General features: G+C 40.5%; 1 protein-coding gene across 1 annotated transcript in view; it reads right to left on the reverse strand.

Moving 5' to 3' along the window:
* lamc3 (laminin, gamma 3) overlaps positions 1 to 22623 on the reverse strand; it is a 78826-nt gene that overhangs the window by 28672 nt on the left and 27531 nt on the right. The window contains exons 5-9 of the mRNA XM_052557333.1: positions 19476 to 19664; positions 18714 to 18831; positions 11031 to 11129; positions 10455 to 10591; positions 9739 to 9855 (exon numbers count right to left, since the gene is read on the reverse strand). Of these exons, the coding sequence (XP_052413293.1) occupies positions 9739 to 9855; positions 10455 to 10591; positions 11031 to 11129; positions 18714 to 18831; positions 19476 to 19664 (660 nt within the window). The remainder of the gene's footprint in view (positions 1 to 9738; positions 9856 to 10454; positions 10592 to 11030; positions 11130 to 18713; positions 18832 to 19475; positions 19665 to 22623) is intronic.

Genomic DNA, 22623 nt, shown 5'->3' on the forward strand with positions numbered 1-22623 from the left:
ATGCACGGCGCCGCATGCATCTCCTGAAACAAAGAGCTATACAACATTCTAAGCCCCGACTACCTGAAAGCTTGTTAGATACTTAGCAGGAGTGTGTTTTCTTCTCCGCCCCCCTGCCGTTCCACATGCAGAGACGAGCATGAGTCAACTTCAACAAAAGGAGGCTAAAATGTTCTGTACCTGTAGGATTCCTGTTGTTTTCAGGTCTGTCAAAACGCTAAAAGCTCCGCTATGAGCTTGTTCACAAACTCCAGGACCAATAGAAATGCTAAGGCAAATTTTCACTTGAAAAAAAAAAAAAAAAACTAGTGTGTGTTGTTTTCAGGGTTTGTACAGAAACTATATAATGTAAAACCAGGACTTTCAAGGACTTTTCAAGCATTACTTTTTTTTCGTTTTCAAGGACTAAAATCAGAGATATCAATATTGCTATTATCTTTCAAATTCTAATAAATAAACTAATAAAACAAGCACATGCAAAGCATGCAGTGGCTGTGGCAACTTGAAAAGATACTATGGCAAAGTTATCGTTTTCCATATTCAAAGTGATTTTTTTATGAATATATGATTGACCTGAAGAGTAACAGGTTCATCATACACTTGGAAAATTAGGAGCTATAACACATAAGGGATGTGACAATACACTCAGCTCACAAGATGAGACAAAATACAGATACCTGGTTCACTAGATAGAGACAATATTTTAATACTATTTTTAAGAAATTTTCAGTGACAAAATATTTGTCTTTTAATCACAAAAAGCAAAACAATGTAGTTGTATTTTGAAACATATAACTAATCTAGAGCCGTAACTAATGATTATCTTGGTAATCAATAGCACTAAAAGTGAATGTCCAACCCTCCCTGCAAATGGCGTCCAAAGCCACGCCCCCTGAATGCATTTATGCTCACATACCAGAATACCAGAGACAACATTACTACAATAGGCTACATCAGTGGTTCCCAATTCCAGTCCATGTTCCGAAGTGAAGTAAACCCCTGCCCAGGGAGTAGGGAGCAATGAACACAGTGTAGGGATCATATCGATTGGAACACAGTTCATTCACGTAGCTCGAGTTGATCATCTGTATCGGGTGTGTTAACTAAGCGAGACATGCAAAATATGTGCCCGAGAAAATCCAAGTAATCACATGGCTTTATTGAATATCACTGTTAAAATATGTATTATGCCTACATATAATATAAACATGACCTCTTTAAGTACATTATGTATTACAAATACCTGCAGAGGGCGCCAATGGCCTGGCCATGCTTCACTTTACAGCATGATCCAACAACTTTTAAATCCATGTCATTTTAAAGGTGCAATGTGTAATATTTAAAATGATCAGTTTACATAACTATGTTTTCAGAGGTGTAAACAGACCTTTCTTAATGAACCATTATGTTTTTATTACCTTTTTGATTGAGCAATTTCTATCTATATACACTGCGGGTCCCCTTGCATGGAAGTCGCCACCATGTTTCTACAGTAGCCCTAAACGGACAAACTGCTCTACAGAGCGCGTTTCGTCACTTTGTTTTTTTCAAATAAAACACTGACACAATGATGAACAAGTACATTAACATTCACAATACCATCGATTTATCGAATAATTAAGTCAATATTATTCCTTAATTTACCTTTGTGAAGAAATGTCATTACTCTCTGCTGTCTTTACCGACGACATCTTTACCTGTGTTGGCCACCTTAGCTTCTCTAAAGGGAGGGGTGAGCGGGAAACTGAGCCTCACCGCTAGATTCTGCTAAAATTTACACACTGCACCTTTAATATTTCATTCAACATTCAAACTTAGAGGGAGGGTTTGAACTTTTATTTTGAAATCGCGATGTTCAACAAATCACATAGGCTTAATAGAAATATGTTGATTTATTCTCCTGTGTTTGTATAGTTTAATAAATCATTTACGTTATAAATCTAGTGAGATAACACACACTGTTTTCCCAGATGAACGTTAAGCATCCCAATCTCACAGCATATGCAGATGAAGAGTTTGTGGACCGAGCTGCTGAGATGGATATGCGCTCCAAAGCTTGTAAATGATAACAGTGCAACAAAGTGCATCAGACACCCGAAACCCGAAATTCTCTGGAGAAAACTCGACAATCTGAGTAAGGTGAAACAACTGAAGCTAGAAATGAGAAAATATAATATAAAAGTAATGTTAGCAGTTCAAAAGAATACAATATCCCCCATAGCATTCAGCACTACCTGTTTAACTCCCATCTCTTCAAGATCAAATTTGATTAAATGGAGGTGTTAACCCTGTCTCAGACAAACAAATTAATCGTCACCACGACGACAAAGCCTCGTGACATTTAGGGAGCCGCCATCAAACTTAACAATCAATCCGGGCTTTAACTTTTCCCTGACTCAATTAAACCCACTGAGCCTCAATTACATTTCCTCAGCTTCACACAAACAATCCCTCTGAGGGGATGGATTGAGCATCTGGGTCGTTTTTATAAGGAGAGTCCTGCTGAAATGCATTTTCTACATCTTTAAGAAAGGGCAGCATGTGATGAAACAACCTCTAAAGTAACGGAAATTAAACTTTTTATTTTTATCATTCAGCATTTGAACAGTTGCAATAAAAATCAGACCAGGTAGATGACATATTGATTGTGATACGAATGAAAACAAAGCTGTGAGTTCAGTCCATTCAACACTATGCAGATGGATAGTTGAAAATTCTGTCATCATTTACTAACCCTCATTTGGATCCAAAATGAATGAATGCCTTTTTTCTTCTTTGGAACACTAAAGAAGATATTGCCAAACAGTTTTGACTTCCATGGGTATGGTAAAGCAACAACAACAGCACTGAAGCATTTTTCAAAATAACTTAATGTTCCACAGAAGAAAGTAAGTAATCGCTTTCAAATAGCACGATTGTAATTTTTTGAGCAGACCATCCATTTAAATTCATGCCTAAGTGTCATAACCTTCATAATTTCATATGAATAAAATTATGCTACAAAATATACATTTATTTTTAATGCATCATTTTAATAATAATTAAATATTTATGATTTAATATATATTTACTCTGTACATAATTAAACTAATACAAATAAATGAAATACAAAAATGTAAATATATATTTAAATATTAAAACTATATATAATTATTTTTTTATATATACCGGTATATGAATTCTAATCATCTAACATGTTGAATGTCAAAAGATGTATTTTCAATGCCTTATTACCTGCATGATTACAGCTATCAACATCACAGCAAACAGTATACATACTGTACTTACAGTGTACTTCTCTCTCTTACAGCCTCATTTTTGTTTGGATCACATAACATACTGTATAAAGTCAATTTTGATTAAGGGAATGTGATTAAAATGATAGTTCACCCCAAAATGAAAATCCTGTCATTAATATCTCACCCTCATGTCGTTCCAAACCCATAAAACCTTTGTTCATCTTCTGTGGTCTAATCCAAAACATCTTTTTTTTTTTTGTTCCGAAGATGAACAAAGGTCTTATGGGTTTGGAGCGACATGAGCGCAAGTAATTCATGACCGAATTTTCATTTTAAGGTGAACTAACCCTTTAAAGATGAGTAATTAATGACAGAAATGTCATTTTGGGGTGAACTAACCCTTTGAGGATAAATAACCTGTATTTCTGTATTTCCTAAAGCTCTATTAAAGGGATAGTTCCCCAAAAATTAAATTACTCTCATGTTGTTTTTTTGTCCATAAAATGGAAGTCAATGGTCACCAAACTGTTTAGTTACCAACATTCTTCAAAATATCTTCATGTTACACAGAAGTCAGTCATTCAGCTTTGGATCAACATAGTGTGAATAAATGATGACAGAATTTAGATTTTTAGGTGAACTATCCCTTTAAGTTACACAGTGAAGATCCTCTAGCTGTAACACAGAAGAGAGGCAGATCAGTCATTGAGGGGGACACAGGTTTATAACTCAGGTATTTATTCAGTATTTACCTCATTGCATCCACAGTGAGGTGTGCTTGCACTTTTTCCCGTTGTCATCCCACGCCACCCACTGCACTAAAAACCCAGCAGCAGCATCAGTGCGGCATATATCAGACCTTTTAACAGAGGAGTCTGACCTTATTGCTGCAGTTCGATAGATATTTTTGGATGGAATCTTTTCTGGGAGCGTCCTAGACTGTTTCGCGCTGATGGATTACACCCCAGCAGAATTGGAGCGGAGCTTCTCTCTGACAACATCTCCAGGACACTTCGCTCCATGTGACTAGTAAGACAATTCTCAAATAACCATTATGATGAGTTTTGTTCTAACCGCTTAAATGCTAAAGGTACTTGCGCTGTAAAACCTATTAAGACTGTGTCTGTTCCCCGAATAGTGAGGTCAAAATATAAATATAATGTAGGATCTAGAAAAAATCTTATCGTAATTAAACCAGAAAAATGTAAAGTAAATGAACAAAAACAATTTTTAAAGTTTGGGCTCATAAATATTAGATCACTCGCACCAAAAGCAGTTATTGTAAATGAAATGATCACAGATAATAGTTTTGATTTACTCTGCTTGACTGAAACCTGGCTAAAACCAAATGATTATTTTGGTCTAAATGAGTCTACTCCACCAAACTACTGTTATAAGCATGAGCCCCGTCAGACTGGTCGTGGCGGGGGTGTTGCAACAATATATAGTGATATTCTCAATGTTACCCAGAAAACAGGATACAGGTTTAACTCTTTTGAAATACTTCTGCTAAATGTTACTCTGTCAGACATGCAAAAGAAATCTAATGTATCTCTTGTTCTGGCTACTGTGTATAGACCACCAGGGCCGTATACAGAATTCCTAAAAGAATTTGCAGATTTCCTCTCAGACCTTCTAGTTACAGTTGATAAGGCGCTAATCATGGGAGATTTTAATATTCACGTTGATAATGCAAATGATACATTAGGACTTGCGTTTACTGACCTAATAAACTCCTTTGGAGTCAAGCAAAATGTCACCGGGCCCACTCATCGTTTTAATCATACACTAGATTTAATTATATCGCATGGAATCGATCTTACTGCTATAGATATTGTACCTCAAAGTGATGATATTACAGACCATTTCCTTGTATCGTGCATGCTGCATATAACTGATATTAACTATATGTCGCAGCGTTACCGTCTGGGCAGAACTATTGTTCCAGCCACCAAAGAAAGATTCGCAAATAACCTGCCTGATCTATCTCAACTGCTAATTATACCCAAAAATACACACGAATTAGACGAAATTACTGACAACATGGGCACTATTTTCTCTAATACATTAGAAGCTGTTGCCCCAATCAAATTGAAAAAAGTTAGAGAAAAACGTACTGTACCATGGTATAACAGTAATACTCACTCTCTCAAGAAATTAACTCGTAGTCTTGAACGCAAATGGAGAAAAACTAACTTAGAAGTTTTTAGAATTGCATGGAAAAACAGTATGTCCAGCTATAGACAGGCTCTAAAAACTGCTAGGGCAGAGCATATACACAAACTCATTGAAAATAACCAAAACAATCCTAGGTTTTTATTTAGCACAGTGGCTAAGTTAACAAATTACCAGATGCCACCTGATTCAAATATTCCACCAACGTTAAATAGTAATGACTTTATGAATTTCTTCACTGATAAAATAGATAACATTAGAAATACAATAGCGAATGTAGATTCTACAGCATCTAACACTTCAGTTTCATCCATCGCACCCAAAGATAAACTGCAGTGCTTTACAACCATAGGACAGGAAGAGCTAAATAAACTTATCACTGTATCTAAACCAACAACATGTTTATTAGATCCTGTACCCTCTAAATTACTGAAAGAGCTGTTACCTGTAGCCGAAGAACCGCTTCTCAATATCATAAACTCGTCGTTATCTTTAGGACACGTCCCAAAACCATTCAAGCTGGCGGTTATCAAGCCTCTTATTAAGAAACCAAAACTAGATCCTAGTGTACTGGCAAATTATAGGCCTATTTCAAATCTTCCATTTATGTCTAAAATTTTAGAGAAAGTTGTGTCTGCTCAATTGAGCACCTTCCTGCATAAAAATGATATGTATGAAGAATTTCAGTCAGGTTTTAGGCCCCACCATAGCACAGAAACTGCACTTGTTAAAATTACAAATGACCTGCTCCTTGCGTCAGACCAAGGCTGCATCTCATTTCTAGTCTTACTTGATCTTAGTGCTGCGTTCGACACCATAGATCATGACATACTCATAGATCGATTACAAAACTATACAGGTATTCAAGGGCAGGCTCTAAGATGGCTTAGATCCTACCTGTCCGATCGCTACCATTTTGTTTACTTAAATGGGGAGTCATCTCATTTATCATCAGTAAAATATGGAGTGCCACAAGGATCCGTCCTAGGTCCCCTTCTATTTTCAATATATATGTTGCCCCTTGGTAATATTATTAGAAAATACGGAATTAGCTTCCACTGTTATGCTGATGATACTCAGCTATATATCTCAACGAGACCAGATGAAACTTCCCAATTATCTAAGCTAACAGAGTGTGTTAAAAATGTAAAAGATTGGATGACACACAATTTTCTCCAATTAAATTCGGATAAGACAGAGATACTAATTATTGGACCAAAAAACACTACACAGAATCTTGTAGATTACAATCTGCAACTAGACGGATGTACTGTTACTTCCTCTACAGTCAGAAATCTGGGTGTTATATTAGACAGCAATTTGTCTTTTGAAAATCATATTTCCAATGTTACAAAAACTGCATTCTTCCATCTTAGAAACATTGCCAAGCTACGAAACATGTTATCTGTTTCTGATGCAGAAAAGCTAGTTCATGCATTCATGACCTCTAGACTGGACTATTGTAATGCACTTCTAGGTGGTTGTCCTGCTTCTTCAATAAACAAGCTACAGGTAGTCCAAAATGCAGCAGCTAGAGTCCTTATGAGGTCAAGAAAATATGATCATATTACCCCAATTTAACAGTCTCTGCACTGGCTACCTATTAAGTTCCGTATCAGTTACAAATTATCATTACTTACCTATAAGGCCCTAAATGGTTTAGCTCCAGCGTACCTAACTAGCCTTCTACCACGTTACAACCCATCACGCACCCTAAGGTCACAAAACGCTGGACTTTTGGTCGTTCCTAGGATAGCAAAGTCCACTAAAGGAGGTAGAGCTTTCTCACATTTGGCTCCCAAACTCTGGAATAGCCTTCCTGATAATGTTCGGGGTTCAGACACACTCTCTCTGTTTAAATCTAGATTAAAAACACATCTCTTTCGCCAAGCATTCGAATAATGTATCTTTTTAATTGTGAGTGTAGTTGCATCTGTTCAAAGTTGCATTTTTATTCATTAGCTTGGGTTAAACTAATTTTACTTTGTTGGATCAGCAGCTATGCTAATGATGTCTGTATTTTGTTTCTATGTTTCGCCACGGGATTTACATCCCGTGGTAACTAGGATTTTAAACAAGCTCCAGTCTGGATCCAGAACACCTGAGAAGTGATGATGCTGACCCTCAGAGGACCCCAGATGATGCTACCTTGAATCAACAAACAGAACTAACAATTATTGCTAAATGTGTGACTGAATCATATAATAACTTAATTAATAATATTGATAGTTCATCGTCTAGCTGACTACGTCTTGTATTATTATTATTATTTTTATTTTTTCTAAAATCCTGTCAAATGTGCACAAACTACTAGCTACTACTAAATATTGTAGAAACATAATTTTCTGTAAAGTTGCTTTGTAACGATTTATTTTGTAAAAAGCGCTATACAAATAAACTTGAATTGAATTGAATTGAATTGAATATTTTTGCATTTTACAATCAGTGCAATCTTACATACGGGAGGAGAAGTTGGGTTGGATATCACGATTAAACCCCAGCTTTAAACATCAATCTCAGTGATTAAAGGATTGAGCCTAATCTGTGCCACTTGTCTCAGTTGATCACATTTGATACGTTTCACCAGCGAGTTCTGATTGCCAGGGAGATTTATGCCAGGCATATGGTTAGCTGTCAGGGTGCACTGGCCAAGTTGTTCATGGACACAATGTGGTACCTGGACGAATCTCTCCGAGTAAGGGAGACGTTTAGATCTCCCTCTAACACCCATCCCTCTCTAACTCTAATCTCACAGCGACCTCAGTTCCTCTCCATCTGTGTTTGTGACTCCGAGACAGCTTGCGACCAGCTTTTGGGAGGTGTGTACGTGTGTTTATGTGAGCATGTGTGTGTGACATGTTGTTTTCTCCTCAAAGCTATGATGAATGTTCCACTCTGTCCTCTCACCATGGAGCAGATGTACCTCTGGGGAGATCACACACACATATACACAGTCTGGCTCAGTCAGCCAGCTAAACTCTTGGCTTGGCTGCTTGGCTATGGTATCTTGTCTCACCCCTCTGTTGACATGGCAGCCTCAGCAGTGTCAAACGCCCAAAGCTGTGCCCAGCTAGAGCTATTCAAGTGAAGAAACATTTGCACACAAACACACACTCATAGCATCTATTAAACTCCTTCCAATAATCAAGACAGACTTAATAAGGAAAACATTCCTCCTTCACATCAAAATTTCCTGAGACCGCTGGTGTGTAAAAAGCATTTAAGATCCAAATAAAGTGCACACCGCAAATCAGAGAGTGATGTTCATGAAAAGGATAATCTAAAAAGTCCTTGGGTGTTGTTCCAGTTGTCAGGGTGGCTGTACTCTAAAACAAATGCACGTGAATGACGAGATGAGAGTGAGTGGGAAAACAGAGAGAGCAAATAAGATTGTTAAACACATTGAAGGAGCAATAGATCTCGGTGCATTTTAGACGTGCGGCCATAATGACACAAACAAGCTCTTTGCCGCAGCGATAAGAGAAACGGCACCAAGTGCTGCAAAGAGCTGCAAAAGGGGCAATGCTGCATCTCTGTGGCCAGTCGATGGTGGGAAAACAAAGATGAATGAGACTAAACACGCAAATTAGGACCTTGTGGATACACATGAAACCTTACTATTCAATTTAGGGCTAGGTTAGGTTCAATTTATACTGCAAAAAAAGCCACATTTGTGTATTTTAAGAGTATTCGGTACTATAACGTTGTACGTTACTAACATTGTATTTGTCTATGTGCCACTCGTAATCCATCTAAAAACTACGCGAGACATTAAGAAGTGCTGTTAACAGGATTTCTCCCAGAGTGAGCAGCCAAGTTGGTCTGGCTAAGTGTCTCTCTGTGGTGGTAAATTGCTGTGTAGACCAGAGTAAATCCCCTCCGCCTGTCCCCTACACTCAGGGGACCTGGACTAAAACTAGCCTCTGGACTGGCCTGTACAGCTGGTTTATCTTCAAAGGCTGCTCTATAAAATACTATTTATGGCCAAGCATGCTTATTCTAGCCCATTGTTTATCATCTGTTTGTTTGTTTGCATAAAAAAGAAAGCTTTGAATAAATTACACTAGCACACACAGTCAAGCTATGGTAGGTTTAGCTTAGTCGAGTCGCTCTGAAAAGAACAGGCTTGATGTCAATATATGTCAATACATTTTACAGGTTTAGTTTTAAGACATTTTCTGTGTTCTAAAATTTTGTAATATACTATATAAGAATTGTGACAGAGACTATAAATCTCGTTACTAGTCTAGAATAGTTTGAAAGTAGGACAACATCTTCAGAAACAACACATGTTCTAAAAGGGAGTGTATATTTGTTGTCCTACCAGGTGCTTTGTAGAAGCCATTCTCCTCTCTGTAGGGCAACAGATAGACTTCTCCCTCCTTCCAGATGAGGGACTGTTCATGCCCTCTGGTGAACACACCCTTCCAGCCATCTGGATCTGAACACAGAGTACACACAACAAAGTCTAAGATTATCGGTGAAGGTGCTTCCATTGTGATTTTAAGACAGAAATGTTCTTAACAAATTGAATCAGCATAATACAATATTAAACTGAAAATGTTAAACCCAGAATGTGTATGCATTCGGTTTGTCTCTCTTTTGCTTTACACTAAAAAATAATGTTTGTGCAAAGCTTGATGGTGATGTTGAGCAAAATAATTTAATTTTAGATGATCCAAGGTGTATCTTGACCATCTATACAAAGAGTCACATGATCAATATCACAAGTTTGATCATTCAGTTTGGACGATCTAAAAAATGTTATAATTCATTTGGCACCATAGATTTTTTCTCTTATTAAAAAAAAATGAAAAAGAAAACCAAAACCTGAAATCTGATTTTAAACTTTTTTTAATGTGTTCTCAGTTCTCTTGGACCCCACTATATATCTTGACTATTACCTGGAAAATAATACCAAAAGTTCTGATAAAGTGAGTGAGGAAAGAAGTGTCTGATTGCAGTAGGAGGCGGGAATTGAGAACACTTATGTTCAGAATGTAAATCATGTCAAAACAGTGTAAATGTTTGATAAATCACCTTCTAGGAAGTCTGAAGTAATATTAATTGCCATGTACTGATTGGAGGACGAACAGGCGAGGGAGTGTCCAAAGCAAAAGCATTTTTTACAGCCATCTGGGTTTTCCAGTTGGAGGTTGAAAGAGCCTGGTTTACACCTATAATGCACATAAAGCAGACATATACTACACTGTTTTGTTTAAGTTTCCCCACATTTATCAAAACAATTTATGTAAAGATCTGAAAAATGTGGTGCTTATTTGAGTTTGCAGTGCAAATGAGCATTTCTCCATTGATTTATTATAACTAGAGTTATTTTTGTGTGTGTTTATGATGTGACCTAATAGGAAGCTCATTAAAGGAATAGTTCACACAAAAATGATAATTCTGTTTGAAACACAGAAAAACTGTTTAGTTATTCAGTGTCTTCAAAATACCTTCTGTGTACAGCGGAAGAAACAAACTCATACAGGTTTGGACCAACATGAGGGTAAGTAAATGATAATTAAAATTTTTGGATGAACTAACTGTGTAAGTAATAAAGTAAATCTATAAGTAATTAGCGATGATATGCAAGGGTGAGAAGCAGTAGTTCACCTGTTGCAGGACTGACCCTCCACATTAGTCTTGCAATGGCAGTGTCCGTCTTCTGTTGAACATACTCCTACACTGCCCCTGTTTTCACACTCACACAACCTGTTTAAACACACACACACACACACACACACACACACAGATGAGAGAGCCACATCTCAGTTGGTTGACGGCCTCAGGTCAGAGCTGCTCTGTTGGGTGTAAACTTTTTTTTTTTTAATCTCACTATGATCTGCTAGATGGCCTGAAACCATGGTTTTACCTGGCTCGCCATTACCCATAATTCTCCTATCTGACAAGTAACCTCCCTCCTCTCGTTTCTCTCCCATTTCATCTTTTTTCTTTCACGTTTCGCTCCAGTGAACCAAATAATTTGCACCCGAAAACAGTGACCCACATGGGCCACATGAAAGTGTAGTGGTGTATAAAATTTTAGTTTGTCGTTTGTCTTTCTCCTGTGTTTTCTTCTGCATAACACCATTATTTGCGTCACTGAATAAGCAAAATATGCAAAATGCAAATCTTCTCAGGAGGATATAATCTTTACACAGCTCAATACTGAAATGTTTTTTTTCTTCTTCAAATAATTAAAATAACAGATGCAATGTTAAGTAACTGTACCACTGTAACAGATTCTAAAACAATACATTTAATATAAAGAATAAATTAAAAATCACAGACAACCATTACTTTCCTCTGCTGCCACATAAATTTCAAAATTAACAAAATTTATTTCAAATGACAGATATTTCAGTCTGCCTGACACTTTTATATTTTATATCATATGATAGAGGAGGTGTACAGTGTCCTAATTTAGATTGGTATTATTGGGCTATTTTATTTGTTGGTATTATTGGACTGCTTTATAGGTTGTATTTTATTAAGGACTGCCCACCTTGGGTGGATATGGAACCAGTTGCAATCCAATCTGGCCTGCCTCTAAATTTGTTTATATAAATCAGAATTAAAAGATCTTACAAAAAAACAAAAACAAAAAAGGTTTCTAACCCTATAGTTATAAATGTGATTGCTGTATGGTATCACATGAACTGTAAAAAAGTTCATAGTTCATAAAAACGCCTCAAGGTTACGTATGTAACCCTAGTTCCTTGAGGGAACGAGACGCTGCGTCGAAAAACGCTTTGGGGAACGTCCCTGACGAGACCGACTCTGAATATCGTGTGCAATCTGTCCAATGGACGGGCGTGACGTCACGGAGCGGGGTGACGTAGCGACCAGGAAGCTATATAAGCACGTGCCGTGCAGCTGGCTTCAGCTTCGAGTAGGGAAGCAAGCGCCGGCAGGGGTGCCGGGAGTATGGCTCTGCGACGCAGCGTCTCGTTCCCTCAAGGAACTAGGGTTACATACGTAACCTTGAGGCGTTCCTTTTCGGGAACTCGAGCTGCGTCGAAAAACGCTTTGGGGAACGATATACCAACGCTGCCAGACTACCAAAGCCCTGCCTAGTGTGTATCCGAAGAGCACAGCTTAGGACGAGAGAACAGAAGAGCCCGGAGTGGCTCGCATATCAAGATCGTAGAATCTGACAAATGTAGAGGGCGTGGACCACCCCGCAGCGTTGCAGATGTCCAAGAGGGACACACCTGCTGAGAAGGCCTTGGAGGCCGCCATACCCCGAGTAGAGTGAGCCTTGGCCCCCAAAGGAGGGGGAAGACCAGAGGACTCATAGGAGACGTTGATAGCCTCGACTATCCAACGACTAAGGGTCTGCTTGGTGGCAGGAGAACCCTTGTTAGTAGGACCGTAGCAAACAAGCAATTGGTCAGACTTTCTCCACAGGGCAGCTCTGTGGACGTATGCGTTCAGTGCTCGCACTGGACACATACAGTTTAGCTTCTCTTGGTCTGGCTCCCGAAAGGGAGGAGGACAAAAGGCCTGCAGTACGATAGGTTGTGGTGTAACAGAGGGAACCTTTGGAACATAACCCGCACAAGGGTATAAGAATGCTTTGGCCATACCAGGGGCAAAGTCTAAATAGGTAGGGGCCACCGAAAGGGCCTGGAGATCTCCAACTCTTTTTAGCGAGGTGATTGCCAGTAGCAGGGCAGTTTTAAGTGTCAGATGTCTATCTGAGATATCTTGTATTGGCTCGAATGGAGCTTTACAAAGAGCCTCTAGAACCACAACCAAATCCCATGGGGGAATACAGGACCGTACTGGAGGTCTCAGCCTCAGTGCACCTCGGAGGAAACGTGTAACTAGGGGGTGCCTACCCACTGACTGATCATTGAAAGGGACATGGAAAGCAGCTATGGCCGCCACGTACACCTTTAAGGTGGAGTGGGATAACCCCGCAGAGAGCCTAGCTTGTAAGAACTCCAGAACTGTACCAACTGGGCAGTTAACAGGGTCAAGGTGGTGATCTCTGCACCATGAAGTGAAGAATGACCACTTCAGGGCGTACAGTTTCCTCGTAGAGGGAGCTCTGGATTGGAGTAGGGTCTCAACAACCTCAGTTGAGAGACCAGCTGCTAACAGTTGTGCCCCCTCAGGGGCCACACCCACAGCTTGAACGACTCCGGGCGAGGGTGAATTATCGTGCCCTGCGCCTGTGAGAGTAGGTCTGTCCTGATCGGTATCTCCCACGGAGAGCCGTCGAGGAGCGAGACTAGATCTGAGAACCATACTTGGCCCGGCCAGAATGGGGCTACTAATAGAAGACGGACCCCGTCCCGGCATACTCTCGCCAGAACTCCCGGGAGCAGAGCGATAGGGGGAAATGCGTACAGACGAAGCCTCGGCCAGGTCTGTGCCATAGCGTCCAGTCCCAGAGGAGCTGGATGAACTAGAGAGAACCAGAGGGGACATTGCAATGTCTCTTGAGTCGCAAAGAGGTCCACCTGAGCTTTGCCAAACACTCTCCATATCTGCTTCACCACCTCGGGGTGAAGCATCCATTCCCCGGGCCTCGGCCTCTGCCTCGACAGTATGTCTGCTCCCACATTCAATCTCCCAGGAATATACACTGCTCTGATCGAGAGGAGTTTGCCCTGGGACCAGAGAAGGATCTGGTATGCCAGCTTGTACAAGGGGCGTGAGCGCAGACCCCCCTGGTGATTGATATAAGAGCCACTGATGTGTTTTCGGTGCGCACCAACACATGGTGACCTCTCAGGTCTGGGAGGAAATATTTTAATGCTCGATAGACTGCTAACATCTCTAGGCAATTGATGTGCCATGTCAGATGGCGACCACTCCACAGACCGCGGGCAGGGTGGCCACTCATGACCGCACCCCAACCGGTGAGGGACGCGTCTGTTGCTAGCGTTACACGGCGACAAAGAGCTCCCAGCACCGGGCTCTGATTCAAGAACCAAGGTTTCTTCCATATGTCTAAGGCACGAAGGCATCGCCGCGTGACCTTGATAACTCGAAGTGGATTTCCCCTCAGGGAAAAGCCCTTGGACTTGAGCCACCACTGTACGGGTCTCATGTGCAGCAGGCCAAAAGGTATCACGTTGGACGCAGCTGCCATCAGCCCTAACAATCTCTGGAATTGTTTGACAGTGAGTGACTGGCCTTCTTTGACTCTCTCGACTGATGTGAGGATTGACTCGATCCGAGCAGGAGACAGACGTGCCTGCATCGTGGTCGAATCCCACACTACGCCTAGATAGGTGGTTCTCTGAACTGGAGAAAGTACACTCTTCTTGGCATTTAGTCTCAAACCCAGCTCCCCCATGTGTGCGAGAACGACATCTCGATGTCAAACCGCCATCTGCTCTGATTGAGCTAGGATCAACCAATCGTCGATATAATTTAGAATGCGGATGCCCTGCATACGGAGGGATACCAGAGCCGCATCTACACATTTCGTGAACGTGCGGGGTGAGAGTGCAAGGCCGAAGGGAAGTACTCGATATTGATAAGCTTTGCCCCCGAAAGCGAACCTCAGATACTTCCTGTGTTGTGGAAGGATGGATATGTGGAAGTATGCGTCTTTGAGATCTATGGTGACAAACCAGTCCTCGGATCTGATTTGAGCTACAACCTGCTTGACAGTGAGCATTTTGAACTTCAGTGACATAACTGAGCGGTTCAGGTGACGTAAGTCTATGATCGGACGCAACCCCCCATCCTTCTTTGGAACTATGAAATACCGGCTGTAAAATCCGGATTCCCTGTCTAGAGGAGGGACCACCTCGATGGCCTCCTTCCTTAATAGGGTATTCACTTCTTGTTCCATAACCAGAGCCTGCCGGGGGCCGACCACAGTCGGTGTAACCCCGTTGAACTTCGGTGGTGGATGACCAAACTGAATGCAATAGCCTTTTTCTATTGTACGCAGGACCCAATGAGATACATTTGGCAGTAGCTTCCACGCTGCTAAATAGTCTACTAAGGGAATCAGTCTCTCGAGACTGACCTCTGGTGTAAGAGGCCCCCGAAGGGGCGGCGAGCATCCCGGCTCCGCTGCGCTCACGGGCGGAAATAACTGGGAGCAGCGCTCGCTGGAGGCCCCTGCACCCTGAAGCTCTGGCAGGGTTGGCAGACCTACCTCCTGAGGGCACTGAGGTGAGGCGGGCACCGCATGCTGAGGTGGACCGCGCTCTACCCCAGTAGGGGCTACCCTCTGGACCCTGGCGTCAGGGTCTTTTCGTCGAGGACTTCCGGGCCTCGATAACTGTTCTTAAATCTGGCCTTTTAGCTTTGGAAGTCCCCGACTCAGGGCGTCGCTGAGGCACTCGGTCCCGACGTGGGGGAACACGAGCGGCGACACTCTGTTTTTGCGCTTCCCGGTATGAGGAGCCGGTATGTGGCGTGGTGATCTCCTGCCCAGATGCACCACGAGAGCGACGAGGGAGGAAATTCTGGAACGCCGCCGCCTGTTTGCGTGCCTCCTGGAACCTGTCGACGACAGTGTTGACTGTGTCGCCAAACAGGCCCGAGGCTTGAAGCGGGGCGTCCAGAAGGCAGACCCTGTCTCTTTCTTTTATCTCAGACAGGGTCAGCCACAAATGCCTCTCCGCGGCCACTAAGGCTGCCATAGACCGCCCAATCGCGCGAGCGGTCTCTTTAGTGGCGCGGAGGGAGAGATCAGTGGTCTTTCTGAGTTCTTCAATATCTTCTGACTTAATCCCCTCTCCCTCATCGATATCTCCCAGCAGGTCGGCCTGATAAGCTTGAAGGACTGCCATAGTATGAAGGCAAGCCCCAGCCTGACCTGCTGCCACATAACCCTTGCCCACAAGCGATGATGTAACTCGCAGCGGCTTAGTGGGCAACGCCGGAGCCTTTAAGGACGATGCCGAGCCGGGTGACAGATAGCTCGCGAGCGTCTGTTCAACCCGTGGCAACGTCCTATAACCCCGCTCTCCCAGCCCCATCACGTTGCCGTAATATAGTGAATCGGGGCCAAAGAGGCGGGTCGAATACGGGTGCTTCCACGATCTCGATAACTCATCATGGAGATCGGGAAAAAATGGTAGACTCCGGCGTGGAGGTGGTTGCCTCGGCCGCAGAAAGCGTTCATCTAGCTTGCTTTTCTGCGGCTCAGTATGTTTCTCTGCAGGCCATTCGATTTTTAATCTATCAACTGCGCGTGTAACCACCTCCAAAAGCTCCTCATACTGGGGCGACAGGGGTGGCGAATCCCCAGCAACAGTCTCCACATCAACCTCCTCAAGGAAGAGAGGCGAAGAGCTGATCCCTCACCCTGGGGGGAAGAAACCGACGAGCGTGCTTCCGAACCCAGGGTTTGGGTGCCTGATCTGGCAGATGAGGAAGGAGATAAGGACTGGCCCGTCTCCATTCCCTCTGACAGATCCACCTGCGAACCCCACGAGTGCAGCAGCCGCTCTGCCTCGGCAGAAGCGGGGCCAGCACCGCAAGGAACGCTGGTGAAGGCTCCCTCCTCGAAGAGAGCCCTCCGGGATCGAAGCGTCCGCATTGGCAATCGCTCGCAATGCGGACAGTCGGCCCCCTCGAGAGCCGACTCAGCGTGCTTCGATCCCAGGCAAGCCACGCACAGATTGTGTGTATCCCCGCTCGTGATGTAGCGAGGGCAGGGAGGAACACACAATCTGTAACGTGGCTTGGAATCGCCCTTTATATGTTTGGTCTTTTGCTTAACCTTTGGCATATTGAGCTGTTTAGCGATCTTTTTATGGCTAGGGACAGACAACAATAAATAAGACCAACGGGACAGACTTTTGACATGCACACACAGAGCGCTTGCTGACAGAGCGAAGCTGAAGCCAGCTGCACGGCACGTGCTTATATAGCTTCCTGGTCGCTACGTCACCCCGCTCCGTGACGTCACGCCCGTCCATTGGACAGATTGCACACGATATTCAGAGTCGGTCTCGTCAGGGACGTTCCCCAAAGCGTTTTTCGACGCAGCTCGAGTTCCCGAAAAGGAACTGTAGTTAACAAATACAATATTCCCACAAAACATTTCTTTAAGTATTTACAAATAAGAAATGTCATATTCAAATCACAAAATAATTCCCTTACTAAGCCATCATTGTCTTGGAAAGGGGAAAAAAAGAAATTGTTTTAGTAAAGGTTCAATTTCATCATAACACAATACGCTGGGGTCAGGATCAAATGACTCTTTAAACTATAAGTTGGAAGCCCGGAGATCAGGTCTAAAGGAGGATTTTCAGCTGGATGTCCCTGACACTTGCTGAAGATACAGGGAGTTTAAAGGTCTGCTATACCATTGTATATAGGAGTGTGAAGAAACTTTTTGGAAAGGTGTGAACAGGATGATAGAGAAGATCCTTGGTATTCACATTCCACAGCCACCTTTACTTTTTTAATTCAGTTATATCCTGAAGCAGATTAAGTGTAATATACATTTATAAATATATGTATTATTCAAACAAAATTATTTGGAAAAAGTATTTTTTGCACCAGATATATACCTAATACACACACACACACACACACACACACACCCACACACACACACACACACACACCCACACACACACACACACACACACACACACACACACACACACACACACACACACACACACACACACACACACATACTACAACTTTTTTTGATAGAGTTTCAAAATGTGGAGTTGGAAATGTGTTGATAGAAGACTGAAGTAATACTGTATATTAATGTAAAACACTGAGAAGTTATTCCTTCCTTTGATTTTGTTTTGTTCCTGTTCTCTCTGTTACATGGAAATTTAAACGCACAAATGTATAGTTAAAATGTAATTTTTTTTCAATGTCAATAAATATATTTATAATGTTGTAAATTAACTATTTCCTCATACTTTTACAAACAAGCACTATGATATCACAATGTTTTTATATATTTTTCTTTTGACATGATATAGTACAAGATTTAGACAGAATCTTTCCTCTAGTAGAAGACATGTTTTCCTGTGTGTGCTGGTTCTACATCGTGTTAAGGTTGTTCTCCCTTATTGAATCTTTCACAGTCTGCAATGGTGTACTGTCTTTTTAAGGCTAGATGTGGCTAGAAAGTGTTTTATTTGTGGTTTACTTCAATTAACTTTAATTTGTTTCACAGTATTGTTCTGTTGCAAAGGTTAGTATGAAGTATATTGGCTTAATTCTGCTTGACATCAGTTTTCAAATGTACTTGTCAGATATTTTGGCAGAATTCTGCATGCACGAATCAAATGTTTATCTGGTTAGATGAATTCTTGGTAAGGATATTCTTGCTCTCATTACCTGCATCCACCAGGGCCGAGAGAGTGGAAACCTGACTTGCAGATGTCACACTTCACACCAGACACACCTGGCAAGCACACACACACTCCCTCTGCATCACACTGCAAACTCACAGAGCCTGGAGAGAGACAGAGAGAGCGAGAAGACAGGCTTTGACAGACATTCATAGCCTTTAGGTTTTTTAATGAGTACATGGATAGTTTCAGCTGCATTAAAGAATCATTTCCTTATCTAAAAATTCAGTCAGTAAAGGTTAATAAATGCTAATTTGAACATATCTTATACACACATTTTTGTCACCTGAAGCAAAATCAGATATTTCAGATACAAGACGAACAAGATTAGCGTGTATTAAACAGCAACAAATAATTTAAAAAGTGCATGCTTTTTTTCCCCTTGCATTCTGGGAATTTAAATCCATTAATAATGCAATATCCGAATGCAAATTAAAATGTAAATATTAAACCAATAGGCAGAATATTTAATATATTTTAAATATACTTTTTCCATCACCTGTAGTCTTGTTAGTATTTCTTATAATAAAAAGAAAATCCATGTTTGAATTTGAGTGTGTGAGAGACTTTTTTTTTTTTGCTGCATAGTCACTTCAGAGCTGTATATTTGTATGCATATATGTTCATTTGCATTTTGAGTTTATGAGATTCAAGACCGATTACATGGGTTGATAGAAGATAGTAGTGAAAGTGTAAATGAGTGTGACTGATGCACAATTGGTTTGTTGAGTATGTAAGTATATCTCACCCATTGCATTACAGTTACAGTTCTGGCAGGTCCGCTGCGGTAAGGATCTAAAGAAGTTCTCTTTGCATCTCTCACAGTGAGGGCCAGCTGTGTTTTCCCTGCAGCCAACACAGCGCCCCCCACTTCCTGTGCTTCGGTACTGCTCTGCATCAAACACACATTCATCAGCAAGACCACTGCAGTTACACCCTGAGAAACAAGAGAAAGATGTGGAGGAACGTATAAGGATGGAACGAGAAGAAAAACAAGAAGAAAAACAAATAAAACTGATTAAAAATAGCAGTTGTTGTTAAAGCTTCTCTTCTAAAGCTTTCGGTCAAATTCACATAAGTGTGTTCAGTTTCAGTAGGCTTTAGATCACACACACCTATTAGGCACACACGCCTAATAAGCTCCCCCGCCACAGGCCCCTAGTTCTCAACATATCATCAAACCAGAACGCACAATGTCAGCTTTTTATGCATGCCGCTACCTAGGGGGGCATTGTGGGACATTACTCGTTTTATTACAGCTCCGTCAGTCTATTGACTCTGCAATAACCATCACATTATCACTTTCTAATGGGACACAGTTTCTCGAGCTGCCACTGAAAAAAGGAATGCATGCTATTACAATAAAGGAAATGTGCTGAGGAAAGGGAGAAATGCGTATTTAAATGAATTCAATCTCAATTTCTTTTACATTAAAATACTTTCCTAATGAGCACAGACAACTATAAGTAAACAAAATTTTCAAAGATTTCTCTAAAACAAACTAGCATTTTAAAAGGATTTTAGCATTCTAAATAATACTTTTATTCATCAAAGATGCCTTCAGTGAAAGTAAAGACCATTACATTGTAATGCTGTTCTTAATATTCAAACAATTCTGAAAACAAATTTTACCACGGTTTCCACGAAAATATTAAATATGCAGAAAACAACTGTTTTTATTGTGATAATAAGTATTTCTTGATGAGCAAATAAGCATATTAAAATATCATGTGACACCAAAGACTAAGTAATGGCTGCTTGAGAATTCATAGGAATATATTACATTTTAAAACGAACTAAAATAGAATTTTTTATTTTATACTCTTTTTAAAATGTTATCATTCTTTTTTTACTTTGACTTTTTTTAAACCCTTCTTTCAAAACTGCACCAAAGCTTTTGAATGGTAGTGTACAATATGTGGCTCTCTGGAGATACTGAAACAGAAACAGAAAAACTAGATAATGTGATTGAAGCTTGGCTTCATCAAACATAAACGTTATTATAAACTTTACAGTGGCTTTGGCATTGATTGCATACTTCCAAGCACAGCAATGACTTGCAACAATTTAAATACAAAAAATGTAAATTATGTAAACTATGTAAATACAAAAAATGGTGTGAACCTGGGGCAGGATTATATGTTTGTTGAACAATGACAGATGGGCAGAGTTCAGGAAACCTGTTTGAAAACCTCTGAAATCATTATTTTTGCAATTCTGTTCAGTGCCACTAGTGACAGTTAGAGAGAGCAAGAGAGATAAATGCATATTACTGTGAAACTACTGTGTTCAAAGTCATCAAAACAGACTGAAGAAAATGGAAACAAAATTAGGTGCAATTGGTAGTATTTTCTAATTATGGATGGTTTTACAATGTTTTAGTAAATATGAAAATTTTAGTGTAGACATAATACATTTCTAGGTAGTCCTAATTAAATCAAATATTTAGTCATGCAAAGTAGAGCACTGCAATTTAACAAAGAAATTCCATATATAAATAAAGCCATGGTATCAAACAGCAACAAACCGTACGAGAACATTCTTGAGAAGCAAAACAAGGGTTTTGTGCTGTTTGCAAGCTAGATTTTCATCTTTTTTTCTTATACTTTCAGATTGGAGGGTAAAAAAGACATCCTATGTCCATCTGTTTGAAGAATTACAAGAGAGACATATGGTGGAAGCTTTCAGAATCTGCCATGCAAATGATAAACTTGGCAGAGTCTGTGACGAAAAACTTTGCGAAGCAACCATGCACAGACTTCATCAACGGTTGACTCCACCTCCTCACCAACAGAGAGTCCTGCTTTTGCAACCAGAAACTTGTTTATTCATTAAATCCACTTTGATGAGAAGGAACAACAATTACCAACAGAAACCCATCTGTTGACCACTGAAACAGAGAGTTAATTAAAGCAACGTGGAGCTTAGTGGAATACAGAATGAAAATAATTAACATGGCTTTTTTCGCCTTATGGGTTTGTCAAAATAACCAATTACAGCACCCCCCTAAAGTATTTAGCAGAGATGCATGACAGCACACACGCACACAACACATTACACGAACAAAACTTTCTTAGTTATTGTGCTAAAAGGCTAAATGGTGTAGTTTCATTGAATTACTAAATGATGTGAGCATTCTTTTTTGTAAGATTGTGCTGTAAATACAGTGCAGATAAAGTGAGCGAAAGATATCCAAGATATTGCTATGATAATACTGATGATAACGGTAACTTCATACGGAGATGACATTGTACTGTATAACATGCAAAGTTAACTTCTTTTGATTTAACAAACTTCTTTTAAGGTAAATGGTTACACGAAATTGACCTACAGTACATTTTAGATAGAGAATGTGCCACACTTTCATTATTTGTTTTAATTAAATCAGTTCAGTTAAACTGAGTAAATCAAGCCAATTCAATCACACCCAATGAATTGCAAGAGGCAACAAATTCACTTTTTAAACAACTTCATTTGAAATTTAATTTGAGAAAGTAAAACTCTGCAGTCTCCAACAGAATTCATGTTTAATGAAGTTTGAAGCATTATATATATAATGCAGATGTGGAGACTCATAAAAGCTAAATTAATTTCTATTTCTCTGGTACTCCAAACAATGCACAGATGCTCAGATGGGCCCTCAGCTAAAACTTCAGTTTCTGCTGACTGATTTAAATTTACATGTTGCTTCAAAACATAGAAAATGGATTAAAGATAATTTATTACTATAACTAGTAAAATGAAAAACACTGTTAAATTAATCATGCAATGTAAAATGCAGATCTTGTGAAATGTGCCTGTGTATCCAGCATGATTGTGTGTTCTCTGTGTGATAGTCAGCTCGTTTTAATTGAATGCTTTAAACTTTAAATATCATAACTATAACTTTAATAATT

Source organism: Carassius gibelio, chromosome B5 (assembly GCF_023724105.1).
Source record: "Carassius gibelio isolate Cgi1373 ecotype wild population from Czech Republic chromosome B5, carGib1.2-hapl.c, whole genome shotgun sequence".
In the NCBI taxonomy this organism is placed as follows: domain Eukaryota; kingdom Metazoa; phylum Chordata; class Actinopteri; order Cypriniformes; family Cyprinidae; genus Carassius; species Carassius gibelio.